At 36.3% G+C, this 26,151-nt stretch overlaps 1 protein-coding gene across 1 annotated transcript in view; it reads right to left on the bottom strand.

Moving 5' to 3' along the window:
* ZFAND3 (zinc finger AN1-type containing 3) overlaps positions 1-26,151 on the bottom strand; it is a 101,524-nt gene that overhangs the window by 45,234 nt on the left and 30,139 nt on the right. The window contains exon 3 of the mRNA XM_039697774.1: positions 2,011-2,190. Within this exon, the coding sequence (XP_039553708.1) occupies positions 2,011-2,190 (180 nt within the window). The remainder of the gene's footprint in view (positions 1-2,010; positions 2,191-26,151) is intronic.

Below are 26,151 nucleotides of genomic sequence, written 5' to 3'. Positions count from 1 at the left end.
AGCCCAGTGCTTCCATACAACTGATTTCTGGTGGATTACCACAATTCTATTCATAACAGAACACAGTTGTACTAAGAGCAGTGCATACTTTACAGAATATGCTGCAAAATAAATAAATATTGCACAGAAAAAGATAACCTCAAACTAAAATCTAAAAGACATTTAAGTCTGGGCATTCTTCATTACAGGAAAGAACCTTGCACAATGAGGTCATTATCCATCAGAAAATCTCCATCTGTACATAATTATTTCTGATAAATTATATTAAGTTTCATTAAAGAGGTAGTGGGGATGTGAGAGAAGGCAGAGCTGTAAATAAATCTCTCCACTGTATTTCACTTAAAAACATCCCAGCAGGAAGTCATAAACAGAGTTTTTTTAATAGGCAATATTTTCAAATGCTCTGCAGGCTGTGCTGCCTAATATCCATCATGTTCAGGGTATGCTCACAAGCTCGCAGCAATTCACAATGAAGGACACTATTTAATTTCTTTCCCATTCTTGTAATCACCTTCCCACTTACCAAATCTTTCCCAGTCACAACAGAAACACTTCGTTGTAACACAAACTTGTAATACAATTTCTACCTGAACAAACTTTCAGGAAAGCTGACCCAGTAACAACTACAGAAGCACCCTGTGACACTGGCTAATAAGCGAGCAAGGTGCTCTAAGTTCCCTGCACTGTGAAGCCCAAATATGTTGCTGAAGCATAATGTGCTTTCTTGAATTCCCCAGGAAGCTTGTTTTAAGGCCTTGTTTTAACAGCAGGCTACAGGCTTCCCCTGAAGAAGCACTGAACAGAAGGAAAAGATGGAAGGGTGGTCAGCAGCAACTGTGTACACAAATCAGAGACAAAAGTTACATGGCAAGTTTAGTCTTATGACAAGGACTCATCAGAGAACACTCACATTTGAGCACTTGGATTTCTCACAATAGTCTCAAATACAGAGAGATAACATCACAGTTTAAAAGTTTTACTTTAGTTAGTCTAACAAACCATCACAATCCCAAAATGACATTTTATGCTTTGTGCACAGCCAACCTGCACAATTAAAAACTCTTCATACCTGTAAAGAGAATAAAGACTTGGACAATTCAGCAAAACAATCCTAAGCAAATAGCTAACACAACTGAAAGCAAGATGTTTTAGTCCTAGTACTTTGTCAACATTGTTATTTGCAGCAGTTGCCTAAATGCTCAAGAACCAGAGCAGCTCTTGTAAACTTCCTACTAAAAACAAGCATTTTCTTGCAGTGTGTAGATCTATTCACTAGCCACAACCTAAAGTAATCTCAGCTCAAGGGGGTTTCTCTTCATAGAGCACCTTCTAAAATATATCTGCTACTGGATAAAAATAAAGCTACAAATTACACACTGGAGCTTAGGTTGTAGAATGCAGATTTTACAACTCAATACAGGAGATGCAAGATGAACTTTATACAGAGGTTTAGAATAATTTAAAAGTCAATTTTATCTCATTGTGTTTGCTAAGCATTCTAACTTACCTTCAGGGAGAATTTTTGCTTGACAGTTCAATAAAGACAAAATATAGGTCATGAAAGAATAGATAAATTACCACACGAAACAAGTTATATGCAAATAGCAATCTAGACAAACACACATTACAGTCAGTGTTCTGTGCAACTACAGTAATTAAAAACCAACATGTTTAAAAGTCAAATTGCACCAGATACTGGTGTTGATGGTAGAATACACATACGAATTTACCACTAATGTGAGAGGGAGTTTCTCACAATTAAATTCTCTCCCACTCATCAAATGGCTTACATATATAAGAAATACAATATATCAAATGTGAAGTTAGTTAAAAACTCCTATTTGTTCTTCAGTTAAAGCCATAAATGTCTATTTTGTGAATAGCTTCTAACGTTCCCCTTCACCCAAAAGCCAGGCCATTAACTTCCAGAGGAAGTCAATGAAACATAAACCTGAGAACAAAGCAAAAAGTTGATGCCTCCTTTGCCTTCATTAGAACTCATGCACTTACATTCCTCTTTGCTCGGTGAAGTTACATTCAGTTCTGTCAAAAGTTGCTGGTTGGAGTTAGCGGCCTGCGTGGTTAGAGAGGTATTGCTGTTGTCACTGTTCGTTTCCCCAGAGAACAAATCTGACTGGCTGTTGCTTGTGCTGGGAGTAGAGTCATCGTCTGGCTGTTTCTTCTGGAAATCTATCAAAACCAAGATTTCATGTCACCACACTTGCTCAGTCTAATCACCAAATTTTATGCAAAAACACCCATGTAATAAAACTAAACTCAAAACGCTGCCAGAGGCATCATCATTTTGATAAACACAAACAGTGGTCTTTGAATTTTTACTTCAGATTTGAAACAACTTAAAAGTTATTTCTTGGGGAAAAGACATTTCAGATAAACACAAAGGTCTTGTTTATCCAGCCATCCAAGAGCATTCAAAGCCTACCACAGCACACAGTATCATTTTTTAAAGGGTTTACACAAAGCATGTACAGAAACATAAAGGGAGCAAGCATCCAGAGAGGGAAGAGCCAAGGTATGTAATACAGCACTATAGGAATGTTACACTTTTCACTGCTATTATATAAAATCACATCCATAATAGTTTTGGCAAAGCCATTGTAGACAGCTGCAGTGCCAGGTTAGCATGGAAAGCTGGTGAAAGATTGCTTCTGCATAATTGGTTTGATGGGTATTTGGGAGGGACTGTGTGGGAGCAGGTGGGGGGAAGGTTGGGGTGTTTCCTCCTTCCTTAACTTTCCAACACTGGCACTAAAAGCTGCCCACTGATCTAAGAGCAGAGAGCTAGGTGTGGAAGGTAAATCACTAAAATATATTGAAGACGTGTACAAACCATTTGGCTTCAAAGTTTTCTTTTTTTTATCAGCAAATGTCAAGTCACACTTGTCTCCAAACTGCCCCCATAGTCCAAATCCCATGTGTTTGACAAATGTCACCCTCCAGCTTACCTTACCTCCAAACCAGATGATTCAGGTTTGAGGGGAAGTATTTTGAAGTGCAAATTCCCCACTGAAAGCTTCTTTCCAAATCTGCAGTCCTGATATATGATTGATTATAGCATGTCTACCAGCTACACTACTGGATTTCAGTCTGGCACACTCTGCCTCTGGGAAGCACACCTGCCAACCAAGTGAATTTTGGTTTGCTTAGCATCTAGTTCTCTCATATCTTCCTTGTAAAGAGACAGCTGAAGATGAAGTGCACCACGGCATGGTATCTAAGTACATTTTTTCTAAATTACATACAAGGGTAGAATTTATTCAGTACATAAATACATAGACAAATCAATATTTGTTTGCTCATTATTGTCATGACACAGAAGAAAACAGAGCAGTCTATAAATATTTGCAGATGATGATGTGTAAGAAACATAGGTTGCCAACATGACTCACTGGGATTGGGAAGCACTACAGTCAAACAGTCCCTGAATGCTGATTTAGGAATTAATTGATTTGCCAGAAAAAATTAAACCTTAACTTCTGCTGTGGAAGAGTCAGCCAGAAGTCCAGATAGGAGAGGGGCAAGGTCAAAGCCGGGGAGGAGGATAGAAAAGATGAGGATGAGAAGGGAGGAGGTGGCAGACATGAAATCACCTCCAAAATACAGCTCTGAAAAATTAACGGGACTCTTTTTGTCAGGGATGAGTTACAGGACTCAGGAAGATGTTCTACTCAGGCCTCACTAGGTATCAACAACGTCAAACCCAAACGGGGCTTCTGGATTTTCTTTGTGTGTTTGTGCAATCAAGAAGGCTTCAGACACTTGTGCCACAGCCACACTTCAGCCACAATCAGGCAGCTGCGGCAATTTTAACAATTCAGAGCTGGTGCAGCAGCAAAATCCATCATGGCAGTGAAATGCTCTTTGCCTCTCTTAACCCATGACCTCCTGTTCAGAACTAACTTTTACTCAGACTGCAAATCAATTAACTTTCAAAAAAGTTTTAGCTTGCTCAGTTGAGTGGAACACAAGAACACCTCCTGCCCCTGTCTTAGCCCCTTCTTCATTACAGACAACAGTACTTGAGAAAAACCTTAAGACTGATGATCCCAAGCACCCCAAACAGAAGAACTGTAACTGAAGCTTGCCTTTGTATTTCATCCATGTATTGTGAGGCATTTGGCTTCTGTAAACCAGGACTCTCATTAACACAAATAACTTGCAGATCACCTTGCTCTTCCTGCAAGCACCATAAAAGTTGGCAGTATTTCCAGAAGAGCTGAGCCTGAATAAATCCAGTTAAGCTTTAAATGCTTAACAAATAAAACAAAAATACACACATGATACAGGCAAGACCCTGGCAAGGTTTGAAAGGTAAGCTTTATTCTGATTAAAATCAGAATGCAATTCTGTTGACAGAACAATGACCTCACCTAATAATCTCAACAAGGAAAAACCAGAACAAGAGTTGGCAAGACATTAATCACCATCTGCACAAGTTCCTATTTAATTGGAAAGGCACGAGAAACACTTAATTTAATTTTTAAAAATTCTTCCTTAGACTTTCACTACACTAGCAAAATCTGTGCCAAAATGCATAAGGGTGTCTGAAAGTCCATGAAACCCGCACTGCTCATCCCTAGTTAATGAAATGCACCTTTGCAATTTTTAACACAAGCCTTCTTCATTTGTTAGAAAAGATGTTTTCTTTTTCCTCTCAAAATTGTCTCCCTTTCTCCACTGCCTTCAGGTTTGGTGGGTTTGGTTTTTGGGGCTTTTTGGGGTGGCTGTGGCAGGGGTTTTTTTATTAAACTGCAAAGTATCCTGTTGTTAACAATATGGTGGAGTCAACATCAAAATAACACATGAAAATTTGCTCTTTCCTGCAAATATGAGAAAATAGTAGATGGAAAGATCTATCAATAAAATGCATGAAATATTTTCAATAAACTATTAGTGCTTGGTAGAAAAGCTGCTATGAATAAGCAGCTGTCAGCTGCTTCAAGCACCAAAATCCTTTTGCTTTGTTGAGTTCAAGGGTTACACATGCAGTATCTCAAATAGTTGAGCAAGAACAGAGTATCTCAGAGCTCTTGTGCACTGGATATTAATACTTAGAGTGTTATTTTTGTTTTGTTGCTTAGTATTTCTTCGTAAACAAGACGACGACTGTGTGAATGGACAGACATGATTCAATCACTTCATATTCTATATATACAATGAATTCTAATAGCTTAGACTAAGGGAAGACAAGAAGTTGCATTTGTTTCCAGACTTCAGGCAAGACCTTCTTTTACAGGACAATCTTTTGCCCTTTTTTATTAATAAGATAATATTAATAATGAAAGCCATTGCCTTTCAGCTTCTGATTCTAGCCCATAAAACTGGAGTTGCCACACAAAATCACACTTTCTGCACAGCCCTAAAACTTTCAAGCTCTGTTGTCCAGTTACTGTTACCAGTTTATGGTGAGCAACCTGCAAGAGCCCATCTATCTTCCCAGAATGTTCATTTCACCCATTGCCTCAAGAACAAGTATTTAGGACATCCAACCCCTTCCACCACCTAAAATACTTGATTCTGTAATACAAGAAATCAGACAGCTGCAATTCCAGTGTGTAGCCTTCTTTAGCCATCAATATCCAGCAAAACAGCAAAGAAAATCTTGAGTTCTTGACTTTTGCTTAACTAAGGGCTCTGTGACCAAGCAGGAAATGACCTTTCATGGCTTCTGGTAACTTCTGTGATTACAATCAGTTAAAACTTAAGGCAACGGTAAGTATGAACATTATCAGCGTATCACAAAGCATTTCTTCTGAAAAAGACAGGTATGTCAAAGTATTACATGAAATTACTTCATACTAAGCCAGACTGTTTCTTCATTTGCACTACTGCTATGGCATAAGAAATCAAGCCAAAAAATCTCCTTTTGGGTTATTTTGAGAGTCTAAGTTACAAACAATTCGTATTCTCTGACCTAAAACAGATATTTCATTATAAAGAATGAGTTCATTCAAATATGTGATGGAAGAGGTGTCAGAGTAAACAGCATGCTAAGGGGAGAAAATCAGTCTTTAAAGTGATATTTTAACCAATAGGAAATATTACAGTTCCTTACTCTTCAATCCTACAGTTCCCATAACTTAGCAATGTGAACTAGGAAAAGGTTATTTGGAGAGCGCTAGCTTCTTACACTGCATTAAATGCACAATCTGCATGGTTTTTATTCCCAGAGCAACTTATTCTTTTACAGAGCATAAATTAATGTGTTGGTATAACATCAAATGCCTCCAGTTCATTAGTATCCCAAAGTACACAACAGACTCACAGTAGTCTATTCAGAAAACAGTTCCACAATTAAAAGAAACTGCTTTCTGAGAGTACTCTATGGGAAGTAACAAATGTTATAACATTGAAACGGTATATAACACCACCTTATTTGTAAATCTTATGCAATGTATCAATATTTTGGGGATTTAGCTTGGTGGGGGTTTTGTTGTAGAGTTTTTTGTTTGTTTTGGTTGGTTGGGTTTTTGATGGGTGGGAGGAAGTCTGATGATGATGTGTTTTGACCCGGTTTTCTCTCCAAAAAGACATTCCTTGCTTAAAGATGAGATTCCATAATAAACCTTATTTCCCTCGGCTCAATAAAATTATTCTTCCCCAAAGTTACACAGGAACCTCTAGATTTGACTACCATATTTTGCCTATTATTTAGCAAGAAAATTCATGAATAGCTAATAAGCAAAGACTATCAAGACAACAAGCATACTATTGTTAGAGATGACCTTCAACTTAAGATTCAGGTCATTATTATATATGCAAAAATGTTTTTAAGGAAGGAAAATGCAGTTTTGTACAAAAGAATCTACAGCAACTGTATTAACCAGGCTTATAACACATTGCATGACAGACACAAAAAAAATTGCCATTTTAACAGCATATGATCCCATCATTTTCAAAGCAGTTGTGAAATCCTAAATTGATGAAATAGGAATTTCATTATCATCTACAAAGTATCCCCTGAGAATGGCTACCCCACAGAACAAATACTACTTGCTCTGCCTGATAATGACAATTTGCTTACTGTAGCTATTTCAGTACAGGAACAAGGTCACTGAAAACTTCTGTACCCTGGTGTCATATTTCCCATTCTTACATAAAGTAGCAGGCTTACATTATTCCAACTAAAATGTCATTATTCCAGAAAACTCACCAACATAAAAAAGAATAAATATTATTGACTTTTACAGGATCCAAAATTCTGAAACCATGAAGAGTAACAATCCACTATTTTAACAATCCACTTTAAATTTTCAGTTAGGGAATCCCTAAGGTCCATACTTAGCATTCATACTTTAATTTATTATAGATCACATACAGTGAAAAAACTCTACTTGAAGGTACTGTTACATTACAAAACCTAAAACCAGTGAGGGGCTGGCTTATACAGCACCTGCATCTGGTAAAACTAGGACATGAAGACAATTTAATACCCAACTAATTGAGATTCTATGGATTCTTTAATCTGTATCAAAGGATATTGGTAACAGACCAGTGCAAAGGTAAAGCATGAAATTTAACTGAGGAAGACAAAGAAACCATCATGACTGCAAGAAATATTTTATTTTTCAATGATAAGTGGAACGAGTATTAATTAGGAAGGGCATACACCAGAATGGACTAGTAAGACACCAACTGAGTGGGCAGGCTGCTGAGGACTCTTACAATGCTTCTCTGCTAAAGATGGCAATCTCAACAATTTTACCAACTCCAAAAAATAACTCCATTACTTAATAGCCAGGAAAATAAAAATCTGTAGCCATTTGAAGACCCATCTGGCACTTAAAAAGAACAAACATTCAACATGATCTGAGGGTAATACAGCAGAGATAGAATTAAACATGGGAAAATTTTTTAAAAGTACCTGGGGAAAACATCTAAGCAGCTGTGATCTGTAGAATTTGCTCTCAAAGATAACTTGGAAAACATGTGACATGGGCATTTTACAACAGACAAGACAATTTTAGAAAATGCTCAAAAACGCAAGCATAAAACTGACTAAGAGCAGCACACAACCCATAAAAACTGTGCCTCTATTATTCCTCTATATTTCACTATGTTTATCACTAGAATTCTTTCAGTATTACTATCCCTTCATGAAACTAAACAGATTAGTAAATGTACAAGTTTGAACTAAATTCAGAGTGATGAGACATCAAAACTTACGCTCCTAAAAGGGGAGAAACATTTGTTCTGGTGGAGGAAACTGACCCATGAACCTATAAACCAAGCACTTTGCAACAGCAGCGAGTCCTATGAAACAAACTAATGAAGTGAACTTCTCAAAGTGCGTTTATAATGAGAGATCTTGAAAATGGGATTGTTAACTGACAGGATTTAATTACAACTCATATTTATTCTGGACACACAGGAACTATTATTTTAATAAAATAAATATTTCGATTAGCTTTTCTTATACTGGAACTATCTTGCAAGTCACCTTACCATGCCCTTTCCAATATCAAGAGAGAACCTTCCAATTTCAAGACACATGTCTATTATTTTTTAATTAATTCCTCCAGTCTAATTTATGTCATTCCAATTAACGTGTACATTTGCCTCATTTTCTGTCAATAATAGTCACATTTATAGTTCAAGCATTCCCAAATGTTTGACTATGTCATAAATTGATGGGATTTTCACAAGGGACCAAAGGCCTCTGCAGTAGATTAAACCTTGCTTAGTAGTAAGCCACTCAGCAGTTCCCTTGCCCTTATCTTCAGTTAGGGCATCTTTAGTAACTACTACTGAAACCCTAAAAACATCTCCCAGAATCACTTATTTAACAGATTCTTTTCCTTTGAACAGCCCAGAGGCTGTTCTGGAAGAAAAGGGAGAGCGTGCACTTCCATTTCTTGGCCTCATTTTCCCAGAGCCAACCAAACACTTCGAAATGTGTGTCTGTAAGAAAGATTTAGAATTTTCTCACTATTTAGGTTTTACCACCAAAGCAATGAATGATGAAGTATAAGGGGTAATCTTCCCACTCTTCTCAATCTTACCGCAACCTGATGCTTCTTCCTGTAATACACATCAGCCTTTCATACAAAGTAGCAACAGGAGAGCCTGGAGAGGAAATCCAGTCTGACAGTCCTCAGTTGTTGGGGCAACAACTTTGCTACCCTTAGTTTATATGAGCAATCTGTAACTTCAATAATCTAAAACAATTTGAAGAAAACTGAAGTAATGTTTTAATCATAAAAGTGAGAACATTCACTGAAATCTCATCTGACACCTTGCTGCCTTAGCCTCAGTCTCCAGAGTTTATTAACTATGCAAGGAGTCCAGAAGCATAAGGGACTAGCTGTAGTCTCCCACTTACCATCCCCTCCACCACATTCTATAACCATACAGAAATGCTGGAGAGTAGTGTTCAACCTGCCAGCAACAACAAAAAAACCCCAACCAACCAACCAACCAACCAACCAACCAACCAACCAACCAACAAAAACCACAAGAGCCCAAGGACAAAGAAAAGAAAAGCTGACTTAGGTTTATAAATCCCAAAGCTCAAACACTGAGAACTCTCCCTAGCTGTGGTTGTCAAAACCACCACATTACATTAAATTTTGACTATGGAACACCAAGGCTCAGAAACCAAGTCCATACTTAAGCATACCATATTTCTTCTCAGTAAACTTTAAATATACATATTTCTTTTCCAGTCCCTTAGGAAAAAAAAGCATCAGACACAAACATCGAATGCCTACATAAAATAAACATTAGGCTTGGGCTTCTCTGTGAGCAACAAAACATGACAAAGTTTTGAATTAATGAATTTTTTTTATTTCTTATTAAAACTGTCTTTTCGAAGAAGGCATTAGAAGTGTTGAATATAAGTCAAAGACAACAATGATTTTCATTATTAGCAAATTGGTCCCAAAGAAAAAAGCTGAAACACATCTCAACATTTGAAATTGGTACAAAATGGCTACAAAAAAGTTATCTATTGAGTTAATATCTGACGTTCATGGATCTTTAAGTGGGTTTCTTCCTTACAAATGCTGACTATTTTGATATTGATGCTTCTTTTAATGCAAAGAAACCAGAGAAGAGTAGAAAAGGAAAATGAATAGAAAAATTGCTCCCATCAGAATGTTGCATTCCTGTCCCTCAGTGGAAAACACAGATAAATACACTGCTCCTCAATTCACCTTATTTTTAAATAACAAAGACATGATAACTTAAAGTATCTCTTATGATGATGAAGTGATCCTTCTGCTTGTCAGTGCTGGAGGATCATTGCTGAAATTGCCTAAAACACCCACTCCTGTCTATGTCTGTATCTCCATATAAAGAGAAAGTGCAATAAAAGAGATGTAAGAAGAAGACAATCCTTTTGCTTCTCATATCCATGATTTGTCATTTGATGTGATCTGACTTCCTGTGCTATCACTTCCAAGTTAATGCAGATATGGAAAAATAACTTTTTACCATGGTGTTTCCAGAGCCCTGACTTGCAAAGGGTTCTTAGCTGGCACAATAGGTGTGGAATCCCCCAAAGGGGAGTCTACAGCAGCAAAGCACCAACCAGCAAATCAAAGCAGTGATGTGCTGACCTTGAACTGTGCATTAATTGAATGCTGGTAACATGGGGATCCTGCACATAAAAACAGCCATCTGTAGCCAGTCCTCCATGTCTAAAGTTTTGTTTCTCTGAGTTTGACAGTGTCACAGTCATGGAATTAGGACTCCCACTCACGAAAATGTCCCAGATTTTTTGCTTTTCAACTGGAGCCTTGGAGAAGATTTACAAAGTTTCACAGGTTCTTCTATTAATGACATACAAAACAAAGCTAAAAGTGTTTTGAGTGTTCAGCCTGGATGGGGGGGGCGGGGAGGATAAGAGCACATTTCACTATGCTGTGAAAGAACAACAGGAAAAAAACATTATAAAATGCTTACTACACAGAAAGGAAAACAAGGATAAAAATGTTATTCTCATACATTCTGCTAGTTTGCTACACTTTCTGAAGTGTAATGGGCACGAAAAGCAAGGAACTAAAAATATGCCTTCGAGAAGCATTTTAAAGCATTCTTATGCCTAAACAGAGCTAAAAATAACAATTCCACAACCTCTTTGGGAGCTCACACACCTGATTGATAGATTGAACCCATCCCTGTTCAGCTGATTAAAAAAAACAACTTTGAAATAATCAGTTTCTTGGCATTAATACCCTACAGGATAAACTGCTAACAGCAACCCTTCTCCTCCAGTTAAGGTGGTTAATCGTGTTTCAAGTACAAGTAATTATAGATACTACTTTGGAAACTAACTGAGGACTGGCACATAAAATTCAGACCAAGCAGCTAAATATGAATAAACTAAGAGATTAATTAAATTTTCAGAATGAGCCAAATGATTGCTAGAAGCTATGAGCTGTTTCATGCTCACTGTTCTGATTACCTGCTTAAAGCACCAACATCCATAGAGCCAGCCCAGCAAAAATGGCAAAATGCAACCAATCCCAGCAGCAAGATGGAAGGAGAAGAAAGCATGGATTACCTGACAAATTCAGAGTGAAGGGGGTCAAGCAGCCTAAATCTCCCCCATCATACCCAGGAGGAAGGAAACTATATATGCAATTCCATTATCTTTTTCCAAAGTTCTCCTAGCTCTTCAGTAGCAGTGGCATTCCCGCCATGAAGGTTCCAGTCACGGTGTGACCGAGCAGACTGAACTGCAATATCTACCACCAGAGGGAGGTGTTCTATTAGGCTGCATGTTCCAAAACCTTCCTTCCCTGCACTGACTTCTATTCTAATCATCTTCAGCAGAAAGAAAAGCTTCCTTATTTCTGTAAAGACACTTTTAAAGAGTCTCTTTATATATATATAAATTTTAGAATAAGTACTGCTATGGCAAATTTGATTATTTAACAGAAGCAACCTGGTAACTTAATCCATCCTTTTAATCTCAAACAATTAACAAAAACCTTGCCCTTGATCCTTTTTCTGACACACAAAACAAAGACAGCAGAAATGCTCATCTTCCATATGACTGAGGACCATTACAGATTCTTTTTCCAAAACAGAAACTACTTCTACTTTCTTCAGTGAGGAGGGAGGGAAAAAAAAAAGAAAAATAAAAAAGGGGAAAAAATAAAGCTAAGTGCCACCAACCTTGCTGTGCAGCATATTATCAAACTTGAATGACAAATTTTAAATTAAATATGAGAAAAAGAGATATAGTTGCAGAAGCAAGACTGATGCTATTTCATCTTTGGTAAATTCTGCTGTATAAATCTGTGGGAACAACCAGTAATGCAGTTTTCTAAGAGACAAAAGAGTGGTACCAACAATATCTAGAATTTAATTTTGATAGAAGTTTGAGAGGACTGAGGCAGACACCTCTGGAAAAACAAAAAACATTCAGAGTGCCAACACTAGCAAAAAAATTACTACAATATACAGTGCCTAAATGGCTCTCTTGAAATACCCACTTCTACTGTCTACAGTGAGCAACTCAACTATGCATGGGAAAAAAAATCTCACAAGCCTGCCATCTTGCTTTACAATTCTCCCTTCTACTGTCTACAGTGAGCAACTCAACTATGCATGGGAAAAAAAAATCTCACAAGCCTGCTATCTTGCTTTATAATTTCTCATGTTCTGCCTAAGTAATAAAAACAAACCTGTTTAGGAAAAAAAAAAGACGGGAGTTGTATGTTTCCTACAGAGGTGAACAGGTAATACATGCAACACTCAAACCAGCAAATAGAAATGCAGAAGAAAAACAGACAAGGATTTCCTGTATCACTTCAAATACAGGGTACACCAGACACCAGTCTTCAGGAGTAGAAGTCTGTCATCCATTGCACTGACTATTTCTAATGAAAGTCTGCAAGTTCATCAATATATGAACACTAGATGGTAACTTTTATCAGGACAATTTCCAGTGTTAAATCTAATCTTGCTGGAGAAACAGAAATATATCTACCAAAAAAAGGGGTGCAAAGCATTTACCCATTCAATAGATTTGGTTTGGAAACAGTGACAGCAAATCTAACTTGCAATGCTCTGTGACTTGTGTTTGCCCTTTTGCCCCAATCCGAAATGCTGTAAGGTAACATTTCAATCCTGCCTAATTGTGCATTAAAATATTGGAGGCAAACAACTTCAGAAGTTACAGTTCTGAAGTATAGATTTTATTCTCATAATCATATACTAGGACCATAGAGACATATATAAAACCAGATACATTTTAATGCCTAAATATAAAATGAACTTCAACAAAAAATATATTTAGCACAAATAAAAATGAAAGAATTTTTTTTCTACATGGGACAGAAGCAATGGAACCATTAATTTTATTCATACTATGGGCTTGGGTTATCTCTAGAAACACTGGTTACACACATAAAAAGATGTTTTAGATGTTTGTTCAAATAAAAAATAGGCTGCACTAGATATTCTGGAAGACAACATCAGGAAACATCTGTCTTTCTATTAGTTGTCCAAGGTTTCTGTAAACATTAGTACATCAAGATTCACAGCAAATAACAGTGGCAGCTCAACTGAAAGCAGAAGTAAAATGAAGGGATTTCAGGTAATTAAATCAATCCACAGCCCAATATTTGCATTTTTCTTTTCCTAGAACTAAATTCCAAGCTAATGCATGTTTTCTCCAAGACTTTTAATTAAGAAATTAATTTGTAGACCTGCATGCTAACTATACTGATATTCCATAGGAACTCAAACTCTGAATCTTAAATCTCGTTTCATAAAGGCAAATATCTGCACATCTCCTGCACTCAATTTCACAGACTCAAGAGAGCTGCTGGTTATGCCCTACCTTCTTCCTGCCAAATTCAGCAATGACTAAGAACATATTAGCACTACAAACCCTCTAATATGAAACCCATATATTCAATTCCATCAACATACTCCCTTGCTAATTAATTTGTGACCTCTACAACGCACTCTGGGATTTCAGTCTATAATCTCCTCCAGTTTCCAGTTCAGAACATAACTCAATCTTGACTGCAACACTGGTCTGGCTTCCTGCTTCCTTCATTTCCAAGTTCCCCAGGCTATACTAGAATGTGTCAGCTACATCTGAGATAAACAGTATGATTACAGAAGCTGAACTTTCAATTACAAGATTTCAAGACCTCATATTTAATTTAAGCAAGAACACTCATTTTTATGTTTTGCAGACATTTACAGTAACAGCTGTACTACTTCTGTTTTGCCTGGTCTGTCCCAAGTTGAATTCTGCTCTATTAAATTACCAACAAACCAAGTTCTGGTTGTGATGCTACTCAAATTAGCAGATTCAAATTTGCACATTTAGAAGATTTTTAAAAAACAGACACAAATAAATTAGTAGCCCAGAAGGGACCATGTTGGCAGAGGTGACAGATGAAGCTTCTGTACTATGTTCAACTGGATTATTTTAAGCTGCTTTACATTGCCCACTATTCAGAGTGGAAAATGTCACATGCTACATGACTGAAGGTTAAATTAGTGTTTACTGTTGAGTGATCTTTTTAGCGTTATCAAATACGCTTTCAGTACTGTTAGCCATATTTTCATAACCATTTTTAAGGGTATCCAACTGTCTTTAGAGATAGGGAACAGCTATGCATAAGGAAAAATAAGCTACGAGCCCAATTTCATGCTGGAGATGCATGACAAACTCAGGAAACCAAGATTAATTTCAAATTTAGGAAGGGTTTCTTTGTTGAGTATTTTTAGAAATTTTGAGAACAGCTTGCCCTATCTGCTTAGTCTGGCACCTTGGTCACAACAGTTGAGAGGGTGCTGATTAGTCATAGCTTTGGCTGGCCCTGTACAAACATTATTTTGATCAAATTAATGAATTATTTAGGAATTGCTCACTTGTGCACAGGAAACAGTTTGAATACAGCAAGCAACACTAGTGAAAAATGGAGCTGAGGAAAGAACGACAGAACAGAAATAATACAGTTCCTAACTGTACACTGTGTGAAGAACTCAATGTCACAAATCAACTAATATGAAAATTCAGAAAAATAGCCATTGTGCTAGTGAATTTTAAGGCTTGTTTCTTTTTTCTTGCTTAATTATCTTAAGCCTTCTAGACAAACAAACCTGTTTTTAAAAATTATTTTTGATAAGGAGATTACACAGCCCTTCCGAAAAAAAACAGCACTTGTAACATCTTTATAAACATTACACAATACTCAAGCAGCTTATTTTGCTAACAGCAAAGTGACTAGCATAACTTTAAATGAAGTAATGCCACAGCTGACATGAAGAGCTTTTCAGTTCCTGACTTTTGCTTTCCTTTTCCAGAGAACCCTGAAGTAGCTCATTATAATGTATGGAAAAATTACCACTGTCTGATTCTCGAGCTACTTTCTCTTATTCTTGCTTTATCAAACCTGAAATCTCTTTCCTTCTCTACACTCCCTCAAAAAAGTAGTTTTAGAAATGTGAATCTTATGCTCCCTGGTCAATTTAAAGATGATTTACACAGTCAGTCTTTCCCATCAAACTTGCTTTACAAGAAAACTACACAGTCATATTGATTTGCAATGCCAGGAGAAAACCATCAGTCTGAAAATCTGCAGCAGCCCCTCATGTTGAAGACACGGCACACACCTGAAGTATTTTCAGACCAGTTTTCACATCAAAATTAGGTAGCAGCAAAGTAGTGGCTTTTTAAAAAGCATTACAGTCACAAAGACAGCTAGGACCAGGCTTGTCTGTAAAATGCTGGATTCTCAAGCTTTTTGTTTAATTCATGCTAAAGGCTGAGGCAGACATTGGCCACTGAGGAGTGATAATTGTACACGCCCAGAAATGACATTGCCAGCAGCTTCTTAAATTCATGACTTGTGTTTGTGATTTTCTGCATTAGCTGCCTTTTAGGTTTCTTTCAGTGCTTTAAAAGGTATTTTTGTCATAGTGATACATTACTTCTTTTCAACATTTATTTTTAGGGAGCAATATCAGATGTCACACCAATGGACACTTTATGCATTTTCTTTCCCCTCCTTTTTGATAATATCCCCAATCAAATGATATCTTTAAGACATTATACAAAAGAAAGTTAAGTAGGTCGGATTTGCAGTGTCTTCTCACATGAGCATATTCTACTTTCTTTAGGTCATTCTCTTACTTCTGTTATCAAGCACAAGGGATGAAAAAAACATGGCTAGAAGCAAATTAGAGCAACTTTATTCTTAACCTGCTGAGAGAGCAAACACATTAACACCAGGCAAATGCAAAGCAGTCCCAATGCAGCTGAATCCTGTCAAAGCAGAGCATGCCAGAAGTATCACATTTAAGAAGATCTGAAAGTTCAATAAAGGTACAGAACTATTCTTCTGCTATTCTCAACTTGTTCTCCTAGTTTCTTTAGGGAAACAAATCTCAGCCTGCTATTGCAATGCTGAGAAAGGAGAGTTTCTATTCTCTTCTTTACCTGTTCAATGACAGCAGAATGAAAGGCTTTCAACAAATCTCATGTGGTGAAGAACAGAAAGCTGTAGCTTTCCACCTGGATGCCTGATTAGTACTAAAATATCTTCAAAGACATCTGCTTTTAAAAATAGAGGTTGGTAGCACAGCCTCTCTACGTTAATACAAAATTGCTGTCTAATTGAAGTTCAAATGAAAGTGATCCAGAAGTGCAAGCTAAAACTACTCTGCAGACTTTTCTCTTGCTTACGAAGTTTTACCATTTTTCACAAGAAGAGGAGACAAACTCTCTATAGTGTGTTATGTCATGGATCTATCATTGATGCCTAGGAGCTCCTTGGGACCTACGCTTGTTCAGTTTTTCAGGAGTCAGATGTGGAAAGTCCACAACTATGAATTTCTCAAAGTTTTAAGCAAGAGGTGACCTGATTGTTGAGACAAAACTCAACATCTGGTCTGTATTCAGCTGCTAACAATGTATTTCTGGAAATACTATCTAAGCTAAGAACTAGAACTTGCATCAGAAAAGTAAAGAACACTAGAATATAGATGTATCCAATTAAGAACAGTTGCTATTTTTGCAAATGTTCAGAGTATACAAGAACTTATGAGGTTTGTTTAAAAACACACCAGACTAATGAATAATTGAATTATGAAGTGATTAGAAATCTGTAGATGCAAATAAAAAAGCAGCCATGATGATAACTTCACATATTTTATCCATCTAAACTCTAAGTGCAACCAAAATATATTTATGTGATATTCTATTCAGCAACTAAATACAATGAGAGAAAAGAGAATAAACAGAGAGTCACAATGAGAGAAAAGATGCTTTTTCGGTATCATGAGCCTGAAACCTATTTTATCAGAAAATAAAAATAAAAAAGGAGATATTGTAGTAACAGCATGCAATTTACATACTGCTTTTTTAAAAAATAATTTTCATCTTTAAGAAAGCACTCAATAGTCCTAGGTTAAACAAGATTTAAAATTATTAGAGGAATATATATACACACATATAAACACCAAGCACTCACTAAATTATTTTTCAAAGTAATTTAGTAACAAAAACTTGTAACAAAAGGATATCTAAAACAAAATACATCTAAGGTAAATCTATCTTAAATCTAATGATATTTATGCATTTCTGCTACTCTCCTAAAAATGATTCGGTAAGAAAAACTTTTGTGAGGAATCCCAGTAGGTCCATTATCATTTCTGTTGTCCCTGCAGAGACAGCAGGCTAGGACCCATTTCCTCCTCTAAACTCCACCACATAGTCCCTCTTTTCAAATGCAAATGGTGTGTGAGAACACAACTATTTAATTCACCCATTTAATCCTCTTAATACTTTAAATATGCCAGAATTTGGTCACAATGAAGAAAGCATTTCTCTTGTGGCACAGTATTACCTTTATCTACTGTATTTTAGTATCTATTTTTCATGCTCATTCACACTAATTAGGGCTTTACTGAGCAAGAAGGTAGCAATTACTGTGTTCTCTAGCCAGCATAACATCGCTTCTTCTAATCAACATGTTGTAAAAAGACAAGACAAAGAAAATGACAAAAAAAATCCTCAAAACCAAAAAACATCAAGTTATTTTAATCAAATACCATGACAGGCAGTTATTATCAGAGACTCTGATACATAGTATACTGTCAAGCCACATTTTTAGTAAATACATGAGCTAGAATTACAAGACATGCTACTCTGCCCTTTTTAAAATACAAATCCATACTCAAATGCAAAACTTGACTTTTCTCAGAAGTTAGAAGAAGAGCAAATAAGAAGTGCAAAAGAGGCAACTTGCATTGGGCTTCAAAAATCTCTACTACTTTAATTATTTTTGCTGACTTCATAACATCTGACTTTTTACTGATTAAGAAACCTTCCTCTTCAGCATCTATTATTGGTTTCATAGTCTCTGCTAACAGTCTTTTATATAAATATTACAAAGGCAGACAGCTGTGAAATATTTTATTCTTCAAAATTTCCTATTGATTTTCTGTGACTTCACCTATTATTTTATAAATAACTTTAACTAAAGAATTCCATCAGGATTTTAATTCTTTCTATGTTCATTAATATTTTATGTATTTGATTAAAAGGGATTTAAAAAATATATACTTTCAAAGTGTTTTATATACAGAAATTATGCTTTAGGAGATTGTGTGATTGTGTGGCAAAAAACTCTGCCAATGGAACTTTAAGATATTGAAAAAAACAAAGCCTCCAAAGTGTATTTTATTTTTGTTCTCTTAATTGCACCAGACACAAAAGAATGAAGTAACTTCCCAGCGGCCATTCACTGTTTCATGACTTACACACTTCACCTGCAGATTTCTGGAATTTGAGAGCAATGTAACTCTTCAGAACATCTTCTGAAATTTATATTTAACACAGCCATACATAACATGTTCACAGCATGAACTGAGCTCTGAGTTATTTTCTGATGAAAAAGAAGGAAAGGAGAAGGAAAGCAGTTTGGAAAACACACAGGATTTGGATTCTACTGATAAAATTCTTTGTGCGAACAAGTTACTGAACGTGCCTGACATTTGATGTCAATACTTTAAGATTTGACCACCAATTTTTAAGTTATAAGCAGTTAATAAAAGGATCTGTGTCAGACATCAGTTAAACATACATCAGATTTCAGTTACAAGTATCTAAGCAAAGAAAGGCTTATCCTGAATTAGTACCTTTTCAATATGGAACAAATCCTTGTACTTGCGAAGTAGTTTGCTTCCCAGGGCTACAGCCTCAAAGATCTTTAACATACTTGTGATTTTATGGCTTGTTATGGTTTCTATGTTAAGTGTTGAAGTTTAAACTTCTTTTACTCAAATCTTCCATAGTTCAAGCCCCAGTGAAATTCTGAATTTATAATGTAATCACTGCATAGCCCCAAATATATATCAGGCCTCATCTTACAGGGTCAGGGGCAAAAGTCTGGAATAAAGGAAAATATTAAAACTATCTTTTTTCCTGCTTGTTGAGAAGATTTGTTATTTATTGCAAAGATCGCTATTTTTGTTTACACGATACTCTGACCTGAATTTTCATCTCAGATATTTAAATGCTATTGATTCCTCATAAATACACATTTGACAAAGCAGACATCGTAGAAAAATAATTTTGTTTAGGGGAGTAAAGTAATTTGTGGGAAATTCCAAACTTATCCCACAACTTCAGATCCTTTTTATTTTCCTGCATGTCTTACTTTTTAACATTACTTTATAGACTTAGTTTTGTAGATAATTAGTGGATGCACATATCTATATCTACATATCACCACATTATAAATAAATAAAAAATATGAGACCCTAAATTACTTCAATCCTAACAGCCCTCACAAAGTGGGGTTCTAGCATCTTCCAAAACTCCCTTTTGAAACTGTGATTTTTTGGTTCCTAATGGACAATTTGATCGCACTTAAAAGAGCTCTGCTTTCACCTCCAATAGACTCCATTGACGGGAAGCAATAGCTACTGCCGTTATTTTCTCCTGGCTAAAGGATTTTTTCCCCATCTTAGTGGCACTGAGTGTTGTGGGATTGAACAGATCTTTACTTTTGATATGGCTACCAAAACTGTTAGAATCATATTCAAAAAGGCCAGATTTAAAGGTGTTCTGCTGGAGATGGCAATGATATAGTGGCTGACAGATCTCTGGAGTAACAGAGTATTTTTTAACTATAAAAGTCAGATAGGTAAAATGGAGGAGGCAAACTGTTCACAAAAACCTGCAATGAGCTCCCTCAGGACAATGAACCACACACAGCTCAATTCATTTCTCTACATATATAAAGTATGGTTTTTATATATATTCCCCTAACATGTAACATACTTACACACACATCTACCTGCCCAGTCCCATCCCTTCCCCAAAACCTTTCAAACAAAAACCCACTTACACAGCCAGCACAGGATTTTACCCCTGGCAAAAGAACAAGGGAACTGTCAGCCTGAAAATATACTTTTTCAGCACTGTCACAGAATGATCAAAACATACAGTGACACACAGTAAAGAAAAGAATCCTGCATAAAATGTTATACAAAGTTATACAAATCAGTTAAAATGTGTCTTACAACTGATTTGATTTTAACTGATGCTGTGCAACATGAAGCAGTAAGCACTCCAAAGATCTTGAGAGGCCATGAAAAAACACAAAAAACTTTATAGTTTATAAGAAAGTCTGAAGCACAAAAGTTGAACAAATCATTTCTAGAATGTTTTGTTTTTTTAGGTTTTTTTTTTTTTTTTTGGATATTGGTTTGTTTTTCACATTTTCATAACCATCAACATTTTATCAGCAAGAAAGCAAGGATTACTAAAAAGCAGAAAGGAACTAAAAGTATTTAAGTCAGATGTTGACTATTACTTTATAGTACTACCTTCAAGTGGCCTAGAAACTATTTAGAATAGAACATACCTGGTGATAAAGTTGATTTTATTCCTGCATCAGGAATAGGTTTATCTAATTCTATTTGTACAAAGCATAGAGATGTTGGGTAAAGAGATATACTGCATAGGGATAAAACAGAGAACACAAATTTCTATGAGAGAAGGTAGTGAATATCCTGATCATTGTTAAAAAAATCTTTATTTCACCAACATGCTGTGACCAGTGGATGTAGGCAGCTTACTACCAGCAGGTTTGGTAGGAGAGGTAAGTATGATCAACCACTGGCTTCCTTAAAAGCAACACTGAACAGCCCTCAAAAGACCAACTGAATAGATTCAGCCAAATGCATAAAACAAAGATTCTTAAGCGAACATCACTGGGTGAAAAATTCACAGTCCTGCACAGTGTAAGAAGACACAAAGAGCTGAATGAATAGAACTTTTGGTAATTTTTAGAAGACTGGGCCACCCAGCATAGAGGACACTTATTTGTAACAAAGCACTTGGGAGCTATTCAGCTCTTCAACACTTCTGGGTGATGTTGCACAAGTCACTAATTTCTTTCAGCTTTTTCCATATGCTGGTCATGTCAAATTAGCTTGTAAACTCATCAACACAATGATTTGTTCTCAAAATTCATCTACAAAGGATGCTCCAGAATGTTAAATTAAAATGAATTAAAGTCTGAAGTCTTTAAGCATGGGGCTAAGTATAGTAAAGTCTCACACAAATTTCTGCGAGATAAGCTTGAGATTAAACTTCACAACTCCAGTCAATACACTTCAGTTTTCCCACTTCAGTTTTCCCATCTTGCACCAGCCTCCCACACACATTCAGCAGTAGATTTCCAAAGTAATATTTGAATAAGAGCTTGGATATACAAAATTACTGCTTCACTCCTTAATTATTTACTGTTGCTTTTACTGCTTCAAATAGTACAAAGGGATTTTCACCCAAAAAAAGATTCTTTGTCTTAAGAATTAGAATCAAAATTTCCTAGTCTAAAAAAATACACCACATCAATATGCAGCAAACCAGCTGCAGCCCATCAAATTAAGCTAGCACACCTGCATTTTAGTACATTTCTTGAAAAGCCTTATACCAACAACCCATCTATATACTGACTTTCATGGACAAATCACTAAACTTCTACACACTGTTTATCTCAGGTAGGATAATGTTTGATCCAATACTAACAGACTATCATTTTGGAACCAATTGTAAATCTCAGCATGGGATTACATACAACTTCAACAAGACAGTCACATGCAATAATCTGTTGACATACACTTGTTTAGATTTGTAGTATTTTCCTTTTGGAGGTCGGAGCTCAAGGAGAAAGGTTAGTTGAAAAAAGAAAATTTAAAAAGAAGTGACACTTCTTTCCTACTAATCATATTGATATGACCGTATATGAAATATGACTTAACTGCTCATGGCATTTCTATTTACCTTTAGAAATGTCAAGACAAACTGTGCTCTCTGTTTATAGGTGCTGTTCAGTGCATCTACTGAGTTGCAGAAATTAATGCAAAGCAAGAAAGCAGCTCTGTAAACCTGCTGACAACCATTTAATGGGAGAGGTGGCAAGTGGTGGACATGTCCTGGCAGTGTGCTTAATGGATACACAAACACCCACAGCCATCAGCCTAAAGTGATACTGGCACAAAATTAACTGAGAGATGCAAAGCACATTGTAACAAAGAGACCCAAAGCAGTCTGGACAATATAAGGCTGTATAAAGGTTGGAAGAAGGAAAACAAGATGCATTTATTCAAGATGGCAGTCTTTAATTTCACAAGTCATTTTATTTAGCCTTGCTGCTTCAGTGCAGAAACCTTGCCTCTGCTTTACAAAGCAAATGCTTTTGTACAATCTTTAAGTCCCCTGGATAGAGCATGTCACAGAACTGCTTGGGTTAAAAGGAGATTTTCATGTTAATAACACTGCCACTATATCATGTTTTCTTCAGACACTTCAAAACGTGGCTGTAATAGAAATCATAGTCTCTCTCTTTCATTGTGACTGTTTCAAAAAGCAAACCTCAGCCACTGTCAGACCTTTTGCAATTACTGACAGAAAAGCAAACCAGTATATTAAATTATACCAACTACTCACATAGGGAAATAAAGACAGAAACCTACAAACAACGATTATAAAAATCCCAAAACACAAATTAAAAAAAACCCCAAACACCACAAAACATTTCTACATAGTTAAATAAGAAAAAAACTCCAATTCTTTATCTATCCATAGTGCAGTAGTAACCAGCTGGCCAAACAAGTCAGAGCTGCTGTTCTACCAAACAAGGTGAGCTCTAAACAATGAGAACACGCAAAGGCAAGACTCCAGAGAAGTGTATCTGCAACATTACAGAGAACTTCAAATTACATAACGAAATCATAAATTCAGTCTTCTGTAACACTTCTGTGGGATTCTGCCTTTGTGGTGCCTAGACAATCAAACAAAATTATTTTATGATCTAGTATAAAGGGCAATCATCCTCTTCATTAATACTTTTAAGCAACTTTCTGTGGCACTTCTTATTGCAGAGCAGTGAAATTTCAAGTGCATGAATCCCTTGCAATAGCAAAAATTAGGAAAATATCAGGCTCTCTTTTCTGGGATCTGACGTCCCTACACATACCTGAAGTGACCTAAATCTACTACTCTTTCTCCAAACCTTCTCTTTGAGCCATCTGCACACCAAAAGCTAGAACAAAGTGTACAAGTCCCCAGATATAATAGCAGGATAATTAGACAGCATTTCCTTAGGTTTTACAATCATGCAGATAATGCTAAGCCTTGCCATCATCCCTTCTTATGTAAAATTTTAAAAAGAGATACAGTATGTAATGCTGCAATAACAAAATAAAAGTTTTCTCCTTAGCTAAAGTAGAACTTCATTCACTTTTAAAAAGTCATTTTTGTAATACAGTTAATCCAATCTATGGTTGAGGATCATTTTATTCCTCAAATAGGAAAAAAAATCCTAAACCTATCCTACCCTATTATCTGCATGAGCCAGAAGTCCGAAATTCTGTCCAATGCAAAAATAACCAAAGTACTTTCCATCCAAATAGTATCCAAAACAAGATGATTGCATCATTAAAAAAATTCATCTTGAAGAGATAAACATGCCAAAGTTCAGAAAGCATTTCTTCCAACAATTGTGCCAGTTTAAGCAGCTTTCCCTCAGGCAACCGTCCTACACCAGTGTGATGAACCACACCAGAAAGCTGAGTGTGGAAAAAATACACTACCTCCTCTCATCCTAAAGAGCTGCACATTTTTGTTGTCAATTTTTTTTTATTCTGGTCAACAACACTTACATCCCTGCCCAGGTTACACAAAAAAACTTGGGTGGGTGAGGAGGAAACAAACAACAGGGAGTCCTTGAAACTGTATCAATGCAGAAGAAATGTACTTGAAACTCTGACTTCAGTTTCATATATCTTAGAGTAAGCAGTAATAAATTTTCAGAGCAGTTGTGTTCTCAGTATCTGAAAACTGGCTGCAAAATCAACTAACATAGTTACCTTTGCTTCAGCAGCTTGGTGGGAAATTTCTTAAATTATACCCTCTACCTACAGAGGCATATATCTTATAGTATCAATAAATGGTTCCACACTTGGAGATACTATGTCAACAGCCTAGACCTTTCTCCCTCCCCTCCATGCAGCTCCATCAACTTCCTAAGAGCAAAACTTTAAAATACCTGTTATCTTTTGCTATGACAATCTCAACTAAGATTTTCAATATATTTTCCATTAGAAGTAATTCTCTAAACTATAAGCAAGTACTACTGTCTGTCTGACACAGTCAAGTATTTATAACAAACATACTAAATGCAACCACATATCTTCCATAACTTTCCCTTCTTCCATTTTTCTAAGCTAAAGAAAGGAATTATTTTCTTTGTAGCCAGACATATATTTACTAGACGTATCATGGGAGTCAACATTTCAGACAGATTTAGAAGAAGGAACACAGACAATGCTTTTATCTGAAAGAATAAATAAATTATAAATTAAATCCTCCTGCTCAAGGCAAATCAGTTGCCAACAAGGGTCAAAAGTAAGTCTCCCTTTGCTATCACTTACTACACAGTTGTGCATTTTGTGTTCTAGATAATTTTTTTTTGCTACTTTTCTTAGTAAAAGTCCTGGATACCTCCCACTCCAGACCACATTTTAAATGCAATGCAATTCAAGTGTCATTTCCATGATATTCTGAACTTCTCTTGGCAATAACGAAGGAAATTCATAAATTTATTCTTATCTTTCAGCTTTCACTACCATATTACTCTGGTTGGGAGGCACCTCTAGGCATTGCCCTGTCAAAAATATGTAAGAACATGCCATTAGCACTGATTCCTTTATTCTAAGATGCAAATAACAAAAAATCAAGACATCTCTATTTATTCCTAAATTGACTGTCAGACAGTTTAATAGCATATCCTTAGTTTGAAATTAGTTTATTAATTTCCAGTACCCATCTATGCTAACCTATGTGTAATTGCTCCCTCCCTTGTGGTCACAAAATTATTTGTGAGGTGGTGAAATACACTGAAATACAGAACTCATCCAGGATTTTGCATTTTGATGGGATATCTTGCCCCTAGTTCAGTCTGCTGTGTGGCCAAAATCACCACACCCACAGAGGGAAATATCAAATGAGGCTTTCTAACTCAGTTTACCTAAACCAGTCCATATTGATAGTGAACCACTATACTGAGTTACATTTGAGCTAACTTGACTTAAATCATCTAAACATAGAAAGCGTGATCACCTAGAGCTTCAGATGAAACTTCCAAACACTGATCCAGGAACCAGCCACTGAGAGGGGTGTAACACCGGTCCAAATATAGACAAACTTGAGAAAATAAAAACACAGCTGAGAAACCTACAGAGCAAACTGGACAACTCAGTAACTGAAGCACTTTGAGGCATGGCTAGTGTTTGACAGGCAAGAATGGGGAAAGCAATAACTAAAGTCTAATAAGCAATCTATATTACCATGTGTCTAATTCTATAAGACATTTAAGATGATGTCCAAAGCAAAATCCAAAAGAAGGCAGTTTAGAGTACAAAAGATACCAGATAAAAGCAGCTATTAAATCAGTAGACAGTACAAGTCTTCTAAAAGGGATTTACAGAAAAAGTAGTAACCTGGAAGACGACATGATGCCTCTAGAGGATGATTTTATCTTCAATATAAAAAAACTGAATACATCATAGTGTCACTTCACTGTCTGCTGAGAAACCTGTATCCTGTCATCTGTTCAACCCCCAGAACACTAGGAGAAA

This window comes from Passer montanus, unplaced genomic scaffold (genome assembly GCF_014805655.1).
Source record: "Passer montanus isolate IOZ18808 unplaced genomic scaffold, ASM1480565v1 scaffold12, whole genome shotgun sequence".
Lineage (NCBI taxonomy): Eukaryota > Metazoa > Chordata > Aves > Passeriformes > Passeridae > Passer > Passer montanus.
The sequence above is the reverse complement of the archived record's forward strand: the minus strand, read 5'-3'. Positions and strand labels throughout refer to the sequence as shown.